This window comes from Lipotes vexillifer, unplaced genomic scaffold, assembly GCF_000442215.2.
Source record: "Lipotes vexillifer unplaced genomic scaffold, Lipotes_vexillifer_v1.1 scaffold543, whole genome shotgun sequence".
Lineage (NCBI taxonomy): Eukaryota > Metazoa > Chordata > Mammalia > Artiodactyla > Lipotidae > Lipotes > Lipotes vexillifer.
In genome coordinates, this window is record NW_006799055.1 from 1,236,792 (window position 1) to 1,255,843 (window position 19,052).

At 42.8% G+C, this 19,052-nt stretch overlaps 1 protein-coding gene across 1 annotated transcript in view; it reads right to left on the reverse strand.

Moving 5' to 3' along the window:
- Positions 1 to 19,052, reverse strand: part of MTUS2 (microtubule associated scaffold protein 2) — a 344,092-nt gene that overhangs the window by 291,455 nt on the left and 33,585 nt on the right. Inside the window, exon 3 of the mRNA XM_007471434.1 lies at positions 13,969 to 14,166. Coding sequence (XP_007471496.1) covers positions 13,969 to 14,166 — 198 coding nt within the window. The remainder of the gene's footprint in view (positions 1 to 13,968; positions 14,167 to 19,052) is intronic.

Here is a 19,052-nt window from a genome sequence, read left to right on the forward strand (position 1 = left end):
GTTCGCGTGATTCACAGATATCTACACGTTAAAACAGTAAAGACCACCCTGTGATACATGCCTGGTTGATCTGCTGAATATTATACTCTGCTATGGCCTCACAACCACTGAGTGGAATAAACACACACATTTTGTCACTGAACTTGACATTATGAGATTTTTGTATAGAATCATTTGGAAGGAGTGTCACATATCACCAAGTCCGAATGCTTCATTTTACCCATGAAGAAGCCGAGGCCCCACCGAGTAAAGCAGATTACCTGAGGCCACACAGCTAGGTAGTGACAGAGCAGAGAGGAGGGCCCTGCATTGCTGGCTACCCAGCCCTGCTCTCCCCTTATGTTCTATTGATACTACCTTGATCATTTAAAGGGAACCAAGAGAATACATTTTCATATATAATTATGAAAGACATATTAGATACAATGGTACAAAAGATCCATTATCTTTATTTATACAAACAATTTTTCCAACATTTAAATCAGTCTTCTTTTCGGTGTGTGACTTTTGGCAAGACCAACTAAATTGAAAGGAAAACAAAGCAGAACACCTAGTCTTTAGTGACTCTGGTTACTGGTGACCCTGAGCATGTGGCTGGTTGACACACAGCCTGGTCCAAGTCATTCTTCCGTAACATGGCCTGGAAGGAACTTTCAGATGTCAGTGGCAAATTCCCAAGTGCATACACAGCTCAACGCTATTCAAACCCCAGTTGGCAATTCTGTCTACGGAAAGAACCAAATGAACCCAATTGGTCACATATACAATCTGCACACATTCAATTGTGCAGGAACATTCAACAAAATATGGTAGTTTAGCCTCCAAGAGTTATCACACTCACCAGACAGAATTTTTCGTGTCTCTTGGTTAAAGAGACACATGTTTTTGGGCCGTGCCATGCAGCATGGGGGATCTTAGTTCCCTGACCAGGGATCGAACCCGTGCCCGCTGCATTGAGAGCACGGAGGGTTAACCGCCAGACCACCAGGGAAGTCCCTGAAGAGACACATATTAATAGCACTTACGGCATTAATGGGAGCTAGACATACTTAATCACAAGGTCTATAATATTTCACTTCAGCTGGTGGAACCTGCTAGCAGATAAAAATCTACATTTCACTTCACTTATATCGTATGTTTCTCCCACATCTAGTCTTATCTTCAATTCAGGCTGCTCTTGTTCAAGAACGTACCATGCAAGCAAGGTGCCTAAAGTGATTTAATAGGTCTACTCTTTGCATAACAAATTCACAGGGTAAGCCTTGCGTTTCACAGAAATGAAGTTTTCTTTTTATCTCTACGCACCCATTTAAGAACTTTTTCTAACTGGCTGAACTAGTATTTCACCAGTAGTCTGGCATCGCCCTTACTTGAAAATACAAATTTCTGCATCTCAAGAGACCCAAAGATCTGCCTTGACCTTGGGCTTTGGCTTCAGCTCTTACTAGTCCTCCACCTGGGGGAGGGCCGGGCAGGAGAGTGGCTGAACACGGGAAGGAGTCTTCAAGAAAATCAGGGCTTCCCTGGTGGCGCAGTGGTTGAGAGTCTGCCTGCCGACGCAGGGGACGCGGGTTCGTGCCCCGATCCAGGAAGATCCCACGTGCCGCGGAGCGGCTGGGCCCGTGAGCCATGGCGGCTGGGCCTGCGCGTCCGGAGCCTGTGCTCCGCAACGGGAGAGGCCAGAGCAGTGAGAGGCCCGCGTACCGCAAAAAGACAAAAGAAAACAAAAAAAAAGAAAACCAGGAAGAGGCTGATGGAGCCCTCATGGCTCCTTATTCTCTTCTTGGTTACTTCCCACCATAGATACGTCACCACCTGCACCTCATTCCCCTCACTTTCCTTCCTCGCCCTCCCCCTCCAGCTTTCCTTTGATTTCATGCATTTCTCTCTCCTCCCCCGCACTTTTTCCTTCTAGTTTGGATACTGTCCAACTCTGCCTAGACAGAATGGGCTTAAGTTGTTATATTTACACCCCATGAAGGTATCTTAAACAAAACGTTCAATTACATGTACTCTGCTTTTCTTATATATGAAGAAAATGGCTCTGAGTGCCATCACTCTGGATGATTTATTCCAGCTTCTATGACCTAGGCTTATGATCAGTGGTATGAACTTATAAAGCAACCAGTGAGGGAGAGAGGTAGCATCTACGGCTTTAGAAAAGTCTCCCCAGCCCTAACCCCTGTAACAAGACATTAAAGGGATCAATATGGGATCTTCATTAGTTCGATGTCACCAACCCAGGAGTCCAAAGCTTTAGTCTTCAAGGATTCATGTGGGATGTCTTCACGCAGAGGAAAAAATACCCATCACTATGCACCTTACAGATACTATGGTGAGTATTATTACATCTTTCTGAAATTCCAAACCGATAATAAATCTGGAATTGTGTTATCCAATAGGGTAGCCCCTGGCCACATACGGCTACTCAGATTTAAAGTCATCAAAATTAAATAAAATTTAGAAGTTAGTTCCTCAGTTACACTAGCCCCGTCTCAGTGGCTCAGTAGCCCCATGTGACCAGTGGTTACTCTTCCAGGAGCACAGATACGAAGCACATCATCATCCCAGAACATTCTACTAGACAGTGATGCTCTAGAGACACACGGGACCCTTTTACAAACCAGCAAGTAGGAAATGCCTTTCTTGGCAATGGTAATTAGGACTTTATATTTTAGATGAGAATTTTACCATTTTGTCCACAGTAGTGAATTCTGTCTCCAATTCCTGAGCCAACTAGACATACTTGCCACAAACACCAGTGATTTCCAATTGTGCTCCACGGATTTCTTAGGGGTTGGTACAGTGGGATAGAACAGGCAAGGGGAAAAGGTAGAGAGGACTCGGGGCTCTCTCCTCCCCCTTCAACCAGCACCTCTGCTTCGATGGAGCTGTATTTAAATAGCCGATTCAAAGCTCCCGAGAAACATTATTCACTCTGAGATTTGAATTACTCTAACTTACAGTACGACAGGGACAAGAGCGGAGAGAGTGGGACCCTCACATCACCGGGGACAGTCCTAAAATGGGGTCGACTGTCTCCCATATAAAGTCATGTTCTCCAACCTCAAGCTGGCCTTCATGCGGCCCTCCAGTTCTCCGTCACCTCTTATGATTCATTGTTTTGCTCCAGGTAACCATGACGTGCCTTTCTACTCTATGAAATCCCAACTCCATCCTGTGTGCTCTTTGCAAAAGCCCGACGTTTTTAATTACCCAGGACAAATGAGGCTCCTAATGTGAGCTCTCTGAACCTCTTTTCCTTCTCTCCAGCGTATACTCTACATTCACCCTTCATCCCTTCCTTCTTGGTACCCTTTCCACTGGTATCTAACATCACTCCTCCTACGCACTCCAGGAACGGCTCCATCTATTACCCGCACTTGCTTTCATCTTATCTTCGTCTTCATCTCTCCTTCACTACTGGATACCTCCTCTCGGATCAGAAGCATTCTTACGCATGCTAAAAAGAAAAAAGGCGAACCAAACACAAACACAAAACATTCCCTGCTCCTCTGCTAAGCTACCACCCTTTCCCTTTCCCTTTCCTCCACCAAATTCTTAACATTAATCTATGTTCTCTACCTTCACCTTCCTTACCCTCTTGTAACCTGATTTCTGCCTTCATGCATTTTGTTCAAACTAAATTCAAAGTGACCAGTGACCTCCTAATCGTTAAGTCAGCAGACCCATCCTTCTCAGTATGGAAAGTCCGCCTCCACAGCACAGATGGCGCTGACCACCCACCTTCTCTCCACGAATCTCTCTCCTCCCTGGGCTTTCCGGAGGTTCCCCGCCCCCCCCCCCTCACTGGCCACGCCTTCTCTAGTTGTGTCCGCCCTGCTCCCCACCTAGATGGACACGCCCTGCAGAATCTGTCCTCACCCCTCCTCCCGTCATCCTACGTGCACTCCCCCAGTGATGCCAGCCATGGCTCCACCTATTTTCCATGGCTGCTCTCCTTCGTTGCAGTCCAGCGTTTCCGTAAAGCTGCCGGATGCATTCATATGAATGCTTTCCTGGGACTCAACAGACCAGAGCCCCACACACCCACTCCTCCTCCTGCACCCCCAGTTCTGTGAATGGCCCCTTCACCCTTCCTGTCACCCCACCCTCTCAGGCGCTCTTGCCCTCTCGGTTCTGACACTTTTCCATCTGGTCCTCTCTTTCCATGCCCACTGCCGACACCTACTTCAGGCTCCCACCAACCCTCGCCTCCCAGTTGCTGCCTGTTATGGGAGCCAAAGAACCCTCTGACATCACCATTAATTGATTTTCTTTCTCATCAAAAGCAAAAGGAATTATTGATCTGTGCTGCCCCATCTGCTGCCTTAAGGAAGACCCTGCAAGGATCTCCATGAACCTTCCCAGATGACAGACTGTGCGTATTACATCAATACAAGAAAGCATGTATTGTTGGTCAAGTTCCCGGGAGTAGTCAATATGAGTCTGGAAGTCATGCACCTCCCTGTCTCTGTTCTGATGCTGGACCAATAATCCAAGATGCCCAGCATTAGGCAAAGGGCCGGAGCAAGGTGACTTCTAAGAACCTCATAGCTCTGTATTTTATAGGAAAAAATCAGGGCAGTAAAACTTTTGAGCTGTTCTCTGTCTGTTAGTATCCTGAAATGTCCATCTCATAAGACAGGAGTAGAATAACAAAATAAGGTCAGGCCAAGACGGGAAGAATCCCTAATTTTGGCAGAACTAAGACCTCTCACTCTCTGTCTCTCTTCTCCAAACTAATTAACTTACATTACCATATTAATGTTTCTCAAATACGATTCTGATTATTCACCACTTAAGAACCATAAATGATTCCACACATTTATAGAATTCAGCCACAAGGTCCCAGCTCTGAGAGCCAAAAGTGGTCAATTCATTTAATTCGATACCTTCCACTTTTATAATAAAAATCTGAGTCCACTGAGGTTAACTGACTTTCCCAAGATTATTCTATTACCATAAATGCTGATTTTATTACATATTATGCATGCAAGTGTGGCATATTTCTTATCTTAGTTCATAGTTTAAAGTACCCTTTCTTCATAAAATACCTTGAATGTGCTAAAACATGCAAGAATACGGCACTATTAACCTTTTGAAGGGCTGTGCGATTTCTAACAGCTTTGCTCACATATCTGATTCAAAATGGATAACTAGGTGTTACTTAAGCAATAAAGAAAATATTTTCACTTACAGGCAACAACACCGAATAACACCCAGAAGAACTCATTCTGATGTGAGTGTATGAAGGAAGCAAAGAAAGGAAAAAAAGAAGGAACTGAATGTGTGGGAATCACTGGGAAAATTAACAGCTAGATTCAGTGAAAATGATTCTGTTTTTTTCCTTACAAAGAATACTTTACCTAATTACAGATACCAGGGAAATAGGTATTTAAATCCACCAGTGGCATGTGTTTGACTTCCTCATTTCCAGAGAAAATCAGGAGCTTATTTTGGGTTTTGTTCTCACTATTCTCTTTTCCCCACCCACCCAAATCGGGTTGAGATATCCGACAGAGTAAAACCCTAGTACAATGGAAATTAGACTCTAGCAAAATGAGAAGCTGTGTGAAGCCCTTTTCACACTGCAAAATCAACTGTTCCCGTTTTTTTCCTGCAGACATTAGAGGCACAGAAATAAAAATCAGATCCAACTCTCCGTTTCTATTTTGAGCAGAGGTTTTAAAAGCCATCAGCTTAGATTAATGTGCTATGTATTAGTCACCTTGCATAAATACATTTCATGTAAAGGGAGCCCAGCTGAATGTATTCTCTTAAATGATAACATGCTAAGGGCATGGCAGAGCCCTTTTAGATAAAGAGCTAAAAACATGACTTTCCCTGCCTATGTTTTATAAATATCCAAACAACCACAAGCTTATAGCCCAAAAGTAAGAGACGCCCGTGAAAATCAAGAGATGGACTTCTAGAACTGCCACCTTACGGTCTCATGAATGATGCATGTTTTAGTTTAACGCTCAGAAAGCCATTCACCGTACATGAGAGAGTTGATGATAACAACTGTGAAATGGAGTGAACGCCGACTCCCTGACCTAGACGTTATCAACACCAGTTTCCTCAACCCGCACCAGACATGGTTAATCCACCAAGGAATTTTTCCATCTGAGCTTTTAAATCCCTCCCAACAGAGAACTTTCTGCATGTGGGAAATGGATGGAAACAGCCACTGGAACATTATTATTATTATTGGGCAAGGCCCTGTTTGCATACATTAATTCCATTTAATGTTCTCGTCAATCCTACAGTGGCTTTTGACATTATTTATTAGTAGTAATATTATTATTATTTTACAATAAGAAAGTAGAGGCACAGAAAGAGTAAGTGATTTGCCCAAAGTCACAGAACTAGCTAGCGGCAGAGGCAGAATGCAAACCCAGCAGTGCACTTCCAGAGACCACATTCTTCACCACTATGCTATACTGACTCTTTTTTTTTTTTTAAGGATGTCACTTTAGTTTATTTATTTATATTTTTTAACATCTTTATTGGCGTGTAATTGCTTTACAGTGGCGTGTTAGTTTCTGCTTTACAACAAAGTCAATCAGCTATACATATATATATATCCCCATATCTCCTCCCTCTTGCATCTCTCTCCCACCCTCCCTATCCCACCCCTCTAGGTTCGGTGCTGATCTCCCTGTGCCATGCTTGGAATGTAAAAAAAAAAAAAAAAAAAAAAAAAAAAAATGGTTCTGGAGAACCTAGGGGCAGGACAAGAATATACTGACTCTTAAGAAAGGAAAACCAATACAGAGAGAAGATGGGATTTTAAACTTCTTCCATGGAAGGTTAAATGAAAATGGAAATTTTCAAACATACAAAAAAACCCCCCAAACCGGGGAGTAAATAGTGCAATGAACCCTCAGAGTTCTATCATCCAGCTTCAAGGATTATCAAACTTTTGTCTAACTTTCCTCATCTATACTGCCCCCCCTCCAGTTTTGTTTTGTTCTTTTCTTTGCTGGATTATTTTACAGCAAATCCAGAACATCTGTCATTACCTAGAAGCAGAGTGGAATAATTAGATCTGAAGATATAACGCAGCAGGGCTGAGACAGCCCAAGGGGACTTGAGGGGCGTGGAGTCAGGACGGGCAGGTGCTCCGTCCTTCGGGTTCCTCCTCCCCTAACCCCTCTCCAACGCTGTGCCGTCTCCAGCCACAGCCCCCTCACAGCTCCCTGCAGGATGCACTTGGATACCTCACCTCCCCACCAGACACTAACTACACAGGGTGTCCTGGCCCCAGCACTGAGTTCCATGCTCGCCCCGTAACAGATGCTGCAAGACTGCAGGACTGGGGAAGGGCAAGTAGACAACCCGATCTTCACAAGACAACACAAGCCCCCCAGATGAGGCAGTTCAATTAGACATTACATTTACTACATATAAAACTATTATCATCCTAATTTCAGTTTATCTTACTTTCAACCGTTTAATGGTCAGTTTTCTTTGAAACAAAACAAAACACATTTACGCTCTAATCTCATCTCTGGGTAGACGTGATCGGTGCCCAAGTGTTTTGAAAAGGAATGTACAAGGACATCAATAAGGCTCAATCTCAAATAGGCAATAGCTTCTCTGAAATTTAACCTCACAGGTCCCGTTCAGCTCCTTTTTCCATGAATAAAAAATGACTCCCTCTTCGCCAATGGAACGTGAGACAGGTTGATGGCTGTTTCGGTAGGAGTTATGAATAATGCTGCTTGTCGACTCTCATTTATTTATTTTTATTTATTTATTTTTGGCTGCGTTGGGTCTTCGTTGCTGCGCGCGGGCTTTCTCTAGTTGTGGCGAGCGGGGGCTATTCTTCGCTGACATGCGTGGGCTTCTCATTGCAGTGGCTTCTCTTGTTGCGGAGCACAGGCTCTAGGCACGCGGGCTTCAGGAGTTGTGGCACACGGGCTTAGCTGCTCCCCGGCATGTGGGATCCTCCTGGACCAGGGCCGGAACCCGTGTCTCCTGCATTGGCAGGTGGATTCCTAACCACTGCACCCCCAGGGAAGCCCTCTTATCTTATTTAGAATGCATGTCAGTTACAGAAAATCAAACATGTCATGTACGTAGAAGAATTCTATAGTGTTCATAAGCATAAACGCTGAAATGAACATGCAAAAAGCTTTCATATTAACCTTTACTTTCACTGACTAACTTCCAAAATGGTTAGTGATTTCCACTTCAGATCATTATCTCCAGAACCCAAATTTTATTCAATAATTAAAAGGCCACCTACCTATTTAAGTATGAAAATAAGAACTAAAGCTCTAGAATTTAAGGAGAATATCCAGTCTCTCTAAATTGAGATGTCTAATTGGAAACTAATTGGAAACTTTGAAATTCTCTCATGAAAAGCCTCAACAGTTGGGTTTTAGCCTAATTCTTTTAAAATGGCTAATTACATGCAAGGAGATATATAAGATCTTAGACATCTGTGAGACTAGTAGGTCAGTCCACATAACGATTTAGCTCTGAATATAATTATACTACAAATAACCTATTAACTTTTCCATGCTTTGAGTTGCATAAATTATCTATGGGTACACCACAGTCAACGGAAGCAGCATTTTAGAGATAATTGAGATAATTTAGAAAAGTGTGAGAACCACAGTGATGGAACTTCAACTATCAAGACCTGTGAAAGTCCTAATAGACTGAAAATGTGTCCCTGGTACAAAATACTTCTGAAAGTTGCCCAAGTTCCTCTCTCAAAAGTCTCTCTTGGGCTTCCCTGGTGGCACAGTGGTTGAGAGTCCGCCTGCCGATGCAGGGGACACGGGTTTGTGCCCCGGTCCGGGAAGATCCCACATGCCAAGGAGCAGCTGGGCCCGTGAGCCATGGCCGCCGGGCCTGCGCGTCCGGAACCTGTGCTCCGCAACGGGAGAGGCCACAACAGTGAGAGGCCCGCGTACCACAAAAAAAAGAAAAGGTCTCTCTTGTTCCATACCCTCACATAAGAGAAAATCTTTCCACTGGGAGAGAATTTCTCTTGAAATTCTACTACTGGAAAGCCCATGCTAGGTAGTGTGAGGTATACTAAAATTATTAAGAGACATATCCTGTATCCTCAAAGAGCTGACAATCCACAGGGGAGACAGGACATAAAAACAAATAACTATACTAAGATGGTATGTGATAAGCCACAAAAGTGATACAAGCAAGGGGCAGTGGGAGTTCCTAGGAGAAAGGACCACTTCAGGTTCACAGATGAAGGAAGCCTTCTTAGAGGAAATGGTATTTGAATCGCACTGAACATGACGGAATCCACAGAGAGATCTGTGGGAGGGGAGAGCATTCTAGAAATGAATAGTTTAAACCAAGACCCAAAGGCAGGAAAGCACAAAGCCCTCAGAGAAAAATGTGAACAGCTCTCGTTGTCTGGTTGAGGGTGTATGTCGGGGGACTGGGTGAGGGAAAGGTGAGAAGGGGGCTAAGCAAGTCACGGAGGGCCTGTAACTTCTGGAAAGCAGTGGAAGTGAGTACAGGGACACATGGAGCATTCACAACAGGCTCAAAAGAAAATTGTCTATAGGACCATGTGCCTGTGGATTAGAGAGTGAGGATGTACTGGGAATAGTTCAGGTGAAATAGATTTAAACAAAGATGCGGAGGAGAAAAGAAAGAGGATAGAGTAAATGTAAGAAAGAACTGATCAGATTTGATCACTGAATACAAAGGAAGGCAAAAAAGAAAAAAAAAAAAAACGGTGAGTGGTAATGGCTGATTTTAAAATTTCCAGCCTCAGTAGACAGGAGATCATAGATGTCATTACATCATAGAGCAACTCTGAGAGGCGGCGTCAGTTTGGAAAAGATAACGGAAGATTCATTTTGGGGGAAACATTTAGTTTGAGGTGACTTGAGTCACCCAGCTGGAGATATCTGACAGGTCATTTGAAATGTAGATGAGAAGTTCTGGAGAGAAGTTGGGGCTGGAGATATGGATTTGGTACCGCGTCCGAAGTGCTAAGAGCTGAAACTGTGGACAAGAGGGCCAAGGGGAAGATGGCAGCATTGGGATAGATGCATTCTGAGGACAGACCCTGGGGAGCTCAAACACTGGACCTCAGCACCAAGGAGACAGACCCCACCATGATGAACCAGCAGGCTGCATCAGAAATGGCAACCCCTTAGCTTCCGGAGGTTTTCTGGATGTACCAACAGCTCCTCCCAAAGGATCTCCTAGGTAGAGCCCACCTCTACCTCCCTAAATACTGCCCAGCTCACAACCCCCTCTGAGAAACTCCCTGATCACCCTAATCAGAAACGAAGCCTCCACCCCAACTCATTTAGAAGGCTGTCGGCACATATATCCATGCATCATGACTATTTATACCGATGTCAGTCTCTGTCCACATCCAGCTCTATCCCTATATCTCTAAACATTCTACTACTTTCCTGCCCCAGAACAAGAAACAACAGAAAATCCTTCAGATTTCTTTTTTATTTCTCCTTTCAAATTCTTTGTCTCGTGATTTCTGGTCTCAGTTCACCGCACAAAGAAAACATGAGAATATTTGCAGAGAGAAAAAGAGGAGGAGAAACTGGAAAGGACAGCTGCAAAGGCTTCATGTTATTTTCTGATAGATATTTTCTGTTTCTTGAGCACCAATAGGTTAGGTGTTATTCAGAGTCCACAATGAGAGATGATCCTCCACATAAATTATTCTATCCTTGTGCGATATGATCTATTTTCGCTAATGATTAATTCATGAAACCCTAAGTCTTCCTACTTCCCTTCCCACACACACACCCCCAAAGGTTTTAACTTTAAATTATACCTCCTTACCCACCAGAAAAATCAAGTCTATAAGCCTAACTGCTGGTAAATTTGACAACTAGGTATACTTTGGGCTACAGTTTGTTACCAACACTAAATTACACTGTAATTGTTTTTCTCCAAATTTCTATTGCCTGAAGCATGTTGGAGAATTTTTAAAATGATGAGCTACATATTGGGTCAGACCTGCCCAAATACTGTGATTTTAAGCTTAAATTTAAGTTTTAAGGTAGAGAATTACTTTTTTCGTGTTCACTTTCAATCTTAAAAAAGCTGTGGGTCACGACCTAATGTCATTTGAAATTTTATTTGAGGTTCGAAATGGGCCAACCTCATAACCTCTATGTGTTGAACCTGTACAGGAGTGAAGGGAGGGTGATCTCCTGCAGCACAGTGAGGATAAAGGTTGCGTGTTAATCCAGAGAAACTGAGCTGCTAGCAAGAAATTACAGGGAGGCAGCCTGAACCCACAAGGAGCACGGCCTCACCATGCGAGCTGCTCACCAAACAGCTGGCTTCTTCACATGATGGAAGGTTCCCCATCGCCCGAAGCAAGTACACACCCGGGAAGAGGTGGGGCAGGGACAGGTGGGTTGGGCCTGAGGGGCCTCTCAGGGCAACTCAACTCTCAGATTTGCTTCACTAATAGAAATGACTTCACATCATGGGTGTATCTTTACCATACATGGCAGCTTTGAGAACTAAACAGAGGAGGAGGAATACCATCCCAGGATGGGAGCAGGCCATTCTGATCTCAGTTTGCTCAGCTATAAAATGCAGAGGTGGACAGGATGCTAAAATACCCTCAGGTTCTAAGGACCTACAGACGATTCCTTTCCCTGTGTCGGCCCCATTTGCCAAAGCCTCGTGGAAAAGGTCAGAAAATACAGCAGGGCACTCGCCTTGGGAAGCCCTTGCCCAGCGGGGTTGAATGAATGGTGCAGAGCCTGAGCCCGGGGTGGAGGGTAGACTCCAAATGGAACAGCTGAGACCCGCACTCAGGGAGCTCCCAGGCCCCCCTCTACAGTCAGTATCACTTGCCCATCAGGAACCGGAAAACAGCACAGAAAAGTCGCAGCTAAGCCAAGGTAGCCCACAAAACACTAGTAGGTTCATAATGAATCACTTAAAAGTGTCCCCCATACAGCATTCACAGTCACATGGACGCTGTCAGACTGTTTATAGGCACGTGAATATCTAAAATCATGAGTCGCACATTTGCAAATAGCTCCTCATTGTAATCATGTTTCAGATTTTGAGGCATCTACTTACTGTGGTGCAATCCCTTTTTATAGTAATATTCCGAAAATGAACCCTAAATAGTGTCTAAAGAAAGACAAGGAACAAAAAAAGGAACCAACTCTGATATCATGTTGGCTGTTTCCATGAGCTAAACTGGCAACACTTGCTCCTAGGATTTGTCTAAGAACCTTCAGCTCTTGCAAGAGCTTCGTATTTTACTTAATGTCATCAAAGCATCATTTCTTTGCTAAAGAACAGGAACAGGAGTTTTCTTGACCTTAAATCTGGTAACAGGCATAAGCATGATGGTTAATGGCACTAAGACATCAATTCAAATATGGGCGAAGTTTTTCTGTGATTTACTGGTGAAGGACAAATTTTATATATAGTTAGGTGGCAAATAATTACAGATCAATTCTAACATATTGCATTTTAGAAACAGAAAACAGTTCTGAATAGAGTAAATATTTCTTTTACTATGAAATCTTTAAACTAGGAGTTATTTTCTCTGGCACATAACAGCTCTTATCTCGGCTGTTCAGGGAGTCCCTAGCTAGTATGCTTTGAAGCACAGGTGAGAAGAAATGCCCTAAGCACACCTGGAATTATTCCGTCCACACCTGTCAGCTCTCCTTTTGAAAAAGTGGCTGCCATGGGGACATGCCTCAGGTCACCTTGAGGTTAATTTTTTTTAAGAAATCAGAATCTTAACTCCTTCCTTGGAAAGATACATACCACATGAGATTTTTTATCATTCACGCTCCATCTAAAACAGAAACATGTCACTGAGAATTTCACTCCTAAAAGTGATGACAAATCGTCACTCCTCTATTTCAAAACCTTCAGACTGTCAACACACACACACATATCGAAAAATTAAGAGTTATGCATTTGCAAATTTGAGACTGGCACTGTGCCATGATGCAATCCCTAATTCCAGTGGGGTTTCTAAAATGACTCCCATATGAAAGTAGGTCTGAGACACAGCACCTTCAGGAAATCAGGTGAACCAAGAACCTCTCAGAAATGCTTACGAACATGTCAAGATGCATTACTTTTAGGAATAACCAGGTAGACTAAAATTGAGAACTACAGAGGTACAAATGTTCCACCCATGAGCTCTATAAAGCCGAGAAAGGATAGGGAAAAAACAAGCTTGGAGAGAGGAAATTGAGAAAAATAATACAAAATCAATCTTATTCTCAATCTCTCTTCCTCGTCCCCTTCCCCCTCCCCGTCTTTCACTCTGTCTCTCTCTCTTATTCCAACTTGATTCAACTACTATAATCCCTTCAGAACAGCTTTCCACATGAAAACCGCTTAGATTTCCCTGGCAAATTCTTACTACCCAACACCTGAGGTGTCATGGCTTCAGATCCAGTAACAATGACTTTGAAGTCGATGAGGCTGAGATGGGGTTTGGTCCTCAAAGCCTCAGCCCAAATGGGGCAGCCTTGGGTCTTCTTTAGGGACAGCAGCTGATGTGACCTGCTCGGACGCTATTAATTCATACTTTAAAATGCAGCTTACAACACCAGTGTCAGGAACCAGGCCCGCAGTGACACCATCTCAGCTAACAGGGACCTTCCTGGGCACAGAACTACAAGAAGCTCCGCTGGGCTTCCCTATTTTTAACGTCGTTTAATTAACTTTTAGAAATCAAGAGCTCCACCACTATGAAGGCATGACGGGTAATCACAGGTGACTAAAATGATTTTCCCACTAATATTTCATGTCTTTTTCTGGCACATTAACTCCCCATAACTTAGAAAATGGTGTCCCAACAATGGTAGATTAAGGTAGTCAACCCAAGTTCTTAGTTAAACGCAAAGAAAATGCAACGCTGTTGTACCCACACGCTGATTCGCCCTCTGCTGGTCCTGCCTGTCTGGGATGCAAGCCCGCCCACCCGTCCGCCCCACTTACGGTTGGCCAGCCGGCTGGGCTCAGGCTGAGCGCTGTCCGCTGACTGCGTGCTGGACACCGAGGACACGCTGGAGCTCCGGACGAAGCCAAAGGCCGCCAGCTTGGCTGCCGGGAGACGCGAGTAGCCAGGAGGACGAAGTCCAGATTTGGGTAGGTTGGATTTTGCAGCATTTGAACCGGAAGGTTTCTTTAAATCTGCTAAAATGAACCCAGAGCAGAAAAAAAATCTCAGTTGATAGCAAGATAGAGAAGACACAGATTGTGAACGTTAACCCAGCTCCAGCATAAACGGACCACAATTACTCTTGCAAAGTCTGATTCAACACATTCACAAAGGCATCTGTAGGAGAAAGGGCCCTCACTGCGGGCCAGGTGCTAAGAGGAGGAGAGACAGCAGGCAGACGAGACCAGAACAGACAACTCACCCTATTATATGGCCATAAAGAAAGGTATAAAGTGCTTAGGGGGCTGAATGGAATGAGGACACATACTGTTGCAGGTCACCCTAGAATTGTGAAGCTGAGATACATCTTGCTTCTGACATATGATGGGTGAAGAACCCTTGTGGCCAAACACTCATCAGCAATTATAAACTGTATGTAATAAGTCACAGAGACACATACAAAGAATCATTTAGTGGTGGTAGGAACGAGGTGAAAGAGCACAAACTGTGTAGCTGGCTGAAATCTAGTCTCTACCAATTACTACTGTGTAATCTCAGGCACTTGATCTAACACTAAGAACCACAGTTTCCTCCCGTGGAAGCAACAGGGTTGATAAAACTGGCCTGGAAGTGTTAGTGTAAGTACTACTGCTTGTAACACAGAACTTGATAGGTGCTTAAACTGAGGCTAGGTTTCATTCTCTCCTTTTTCCATTACCTGTTTTTATGTTAGTCTAAACTTCAAAATTAGTTCCCAGATATGTGCAAAGCCAGCTAATTTGAAATAATAAAACATTATTATAAATGCATGATCTCAGCATGATCTTGTGTCTGAGCCAGGCTCCATGCATAGCTACTGTGACGATCATCCCAACCCTATGAGAATTCTCTCAATACCAGATAGAACCAGAACATTATCAACACGCAAATGCTCGTTTTTTAATAAATTCATTTATTTTATTTATTTATTTTTGGCTGCGTTGGGTCTTCGTTGCTGCACGCGGGCTTTCTCTAGTTGCGGCGAGCAGGGGCTACTTTTCGTTGCAATGCACGGGCTTCTCATTGCGGTGGCTTCTCTTGTTGCGGAGCACGGGCTCTAGGCACGCGGGTTTCACTAGTTGTGGTGCATGGGCTCAGTAGTTGTGGCACGCAGGCTGTAGAGCACAGCCTCAGCAGTTGTGGCACACAGGCTTAGTTGCTCTGCGGCATGTGGGATCTTCGTGGACCAGGGCTCAAACCCATGTCCCCTGCATTGGCAGGTGGATTCTTAACCACTGTGCCACCAGGGAAGCCCACAAATGCTCTTTAATATGACATTTAAAAGGAAAAAGGGCCAAGCGTCCTGCTATTCTGTATAATTGTCCTAGTCGAGCCATTTAACAACTTTCACTGCAGCCATATTTACTGTGAGTGCTTGTTCTTACACTACAGTCAGGCAACTCTTCATTATCTACTGAAAGCTCCACCAGGTTGCAGATTAATATTAAAATGGGCTATTTGTAAAAAAAATTCAAGGTCTAAAAAATCAATGAAGAGTCTACATATTAGAAAGCATCTATGTGTGGAAATACAACAAGAACCAACAGATGCCAGGCTGGGCCTGCAGTGCCCTTTTCTCTAGCAGCAGCTCCCCTGAGAGGGAGGCCATGGTCACTCGTAGGTCCAGGTGACAGCAGAATCTGTACAACTGTGGCTTCCTGACGTCTAGGTCAGGACTAGGAAGGGGAGGAATCAGGTGAGTGCAAAGGGAAGAGGGGACAGGGAGCTGGTGCTGCAAAGATTCCCAACTCAGGTCTGTTCTAACGCTTGGAAAAAAATGTGCAACTAGGACAAAGAAGAAATAATCACTGTTTAACAAGTAATACTGGCCCCTTTGTATCAGAAAGTAAATGTCATGTCAGTGCCTTAGAATTATTGTTCTCTGCTTCTCTAAAAGACATAAAGTTATATGAAGTAATAACTAAAAATATGTATTACTGGGTTTGTAACAGACACAGATGTAAAAAGGAGAAAGATGGAATAGAGCTAAATAGGAGTAACATTTCTGTATCTCACTGACATTAGTATAAATATTAAGTAGATTCTGATAATTTAAGATGATATGGTAAGCCCTAGAGCAATCAGTAAGAAGATAACTCAAAAAAATATAGTGAAAAAAATCACTAAAGGAATTAAAATGCTACCTTAGAAAATACTTAGTGCAAGAGAAAGCAGTAATGAGTAGAGAAACAAAAAAGACATGAGGCAGACAGAAAACAAATAGCAAAATAGCGCATGTAAATACAACTATATCAACAGTAACAGTAACAGTAAACGTGAATGTATCAACCAATCCAGTCATAAGGCAGAGACTGACAGACTGGATGAAAAACAAGACTGAAACATATGCTGTCTGCTGGACAGACATTTTAGATTCAAACATACAATTAGTTTAAAAGCAGAAGGATGGGAAAAGACATATCATGCAAAGAACAACCACCAGAAAGCTGGAGTGGCTATACTGATGGCAGAAAAAACACATTTTAAAACAAGAAAGAGATAAAGAGGGATATTTTTATCATGATCAAAAGTCAGTAAATCAGGCAGATACAGCAGCTGTAAATATATATACATCTAAAACAGGGTCCCAAAATACACAAAGCAAAAGCTTACAGAATTGAAAGGAGAAATAAACAATCCAAAATAATATTTGGAGACTTTAATACCCCACTTTCAATAATGAAACAACTAAGCAGATCAACAAGGCAACAGAAGACAAACACTATAAACCAACAAGACCTACAGACATCTAGAAAACACTCCATCCAACAGCAGCAAAATATACATGCTTCTCAAGTGTACACAGAACCTTCTCCAGGATAAACTAAATATTAGGCTATAAAATAAGCATCATTAAATTTAAAAAGATTGAAATGATACAAGTGTATTCCTTTCCTGTTTCTTTTCTGTTTTTTGCTTGTTTCTGTTTTCATCTAACGTTCCAACAAACGTTCAGCCCTGCAATACACACAGATTCAGTACTTTCATTGCTGAGACAGTTTATGGTCATTGCCAATCTACCATTGTCCAACTTACCCTCCCTGACCTTTAATAGCAGAATTAGGGCCCAGAAATACCTTGGCAGAGACAGGTGCTGGTGACATAATCGAGTAGCATCAAGGTGTGAATATATAGGAGATGAGACTCTGTAACAAAGTAATGACACCATTTTTCTTGTACCTGGTTTTGGAACACATTTCTATTGACTGTACTGTATATTTGAAATCAAAATTGTCCGTCACAACTCTGCTCCTCTGAGCTAGTCCTACCCATTCACATTCATTATGCACAGCAACTGGAAAGAAAAGCCATAAGAAATTCACCTCCATGTGACAACAGATTAAGATCCTTGTGGTTGCACTACTATCAGCTACATTCGGCAAATTCCTGCTCCCTGGATTTCTGCCCATTTTTGAATCCTGCCCCTGTCTCCTTAAACATGTCACCTGTGATTCCCTGATACTCCCTATCCCTTCTCAAAGGACTATGGTTGACTCAGCTCTGTAGACCCCCTTCTCTGTAGATGCCTGAGATCAAGCCTGTTCAGCCTAGTCAAGTTGACTTTAGCCTTACAAGGGTTATCTATAATTTATTTCCACGCTTGGGTTGCACAGGACTGAATTAGTTCTAAGTACAAGCTCTAACTCTCCCCAGAAGTGAAATGTTAATGGATTTAAGTGGTGTTAACACAACTCTAAACACATGATAAAATTTCACAGAACTAAATATACATGTATAAACACACACACACACACACACACACACACACACACACACACAGGAGTGCATGTAAAAATGAGTGAAATTAGACTAAGTTCTGTAGTCTAATTAATAGTATTGTCTCAGTATTAATCTCCTGGGTTTTTTATTCCTTTTTAAAAATTTTTCGTTGCTTATGGGAAGCAACTAAAGCAGTACTTAGAAGGAAAGTTATATCTATAAATGCCTACGTTAAAAAAGGAGAAAGATGTCAAGTCAATAAAGCAACCTTCCACCTAAAGACACTGAAGAAAGAAAAGAGAAAACTAAACCTAAACCAAGCAGAAAGCAGGATATAATAAATAAGACAATGGAAATAAATGAAATGGAATGGAAAAACAATAGAGAGAATCAATGAAGTCAAAAGTTGGTTCTTACGAAGATCAACAAAGTTGACAAACCTCTAGCTAGACTAAACAAGAGAAAGGGAAGACAAATTTTTAAATTAGGAATGGAAGAGGGGACATCACAACTCATTCTTCAGAAATAAAAATAATTATAAGGGAATATTAATGAACAACTATATCTCAACAAATTAGATAATCTAGTGAGACTGAAAAGTTCCAGAAAGACACAAACTATGAAAACTTACTCAAGAAGAAACAGAAAATACACCTATAACAAAAAGATGGAATTCATAATTCAAAAACTTCCCAGAAAGAAAAGTCCAGGCCCAAATGTCTTCCCTAGTGAATCACATCAGACATTTAAAGAAAAATTTATACCAATTCTTCATAAATTATCCAAAAATGGGGGGAGGGGTGAAGAGAACACTCCCAAACTCATTCTGTTAGGACAATATTACCTTGATACCAAAACCAGACAAAAATATCAAGAGAAAAGAAAACTACAGACTGATATCTACTGTAGATGCAAAATTCTCATCAAAATATACAGCAGGGCTTCCCTGGTGGCGCAGTGGTTGAGAGTCCACCTGCCGACGCAGGGGACACGGGTTCGTGCCCTGGTTCAGGAAGATCCCACATGCCATGGAGCGGCTGGGCCTGTGAGCCATGGCCGCTGAGCCTGCGTGTCTGGAGCCTGTGCTCCGCAACAGGAGAGGCCACAACAGTGAGAGGCCCGCATTTGGCAAAAAAAAAAAAAAACATATATATATATATAT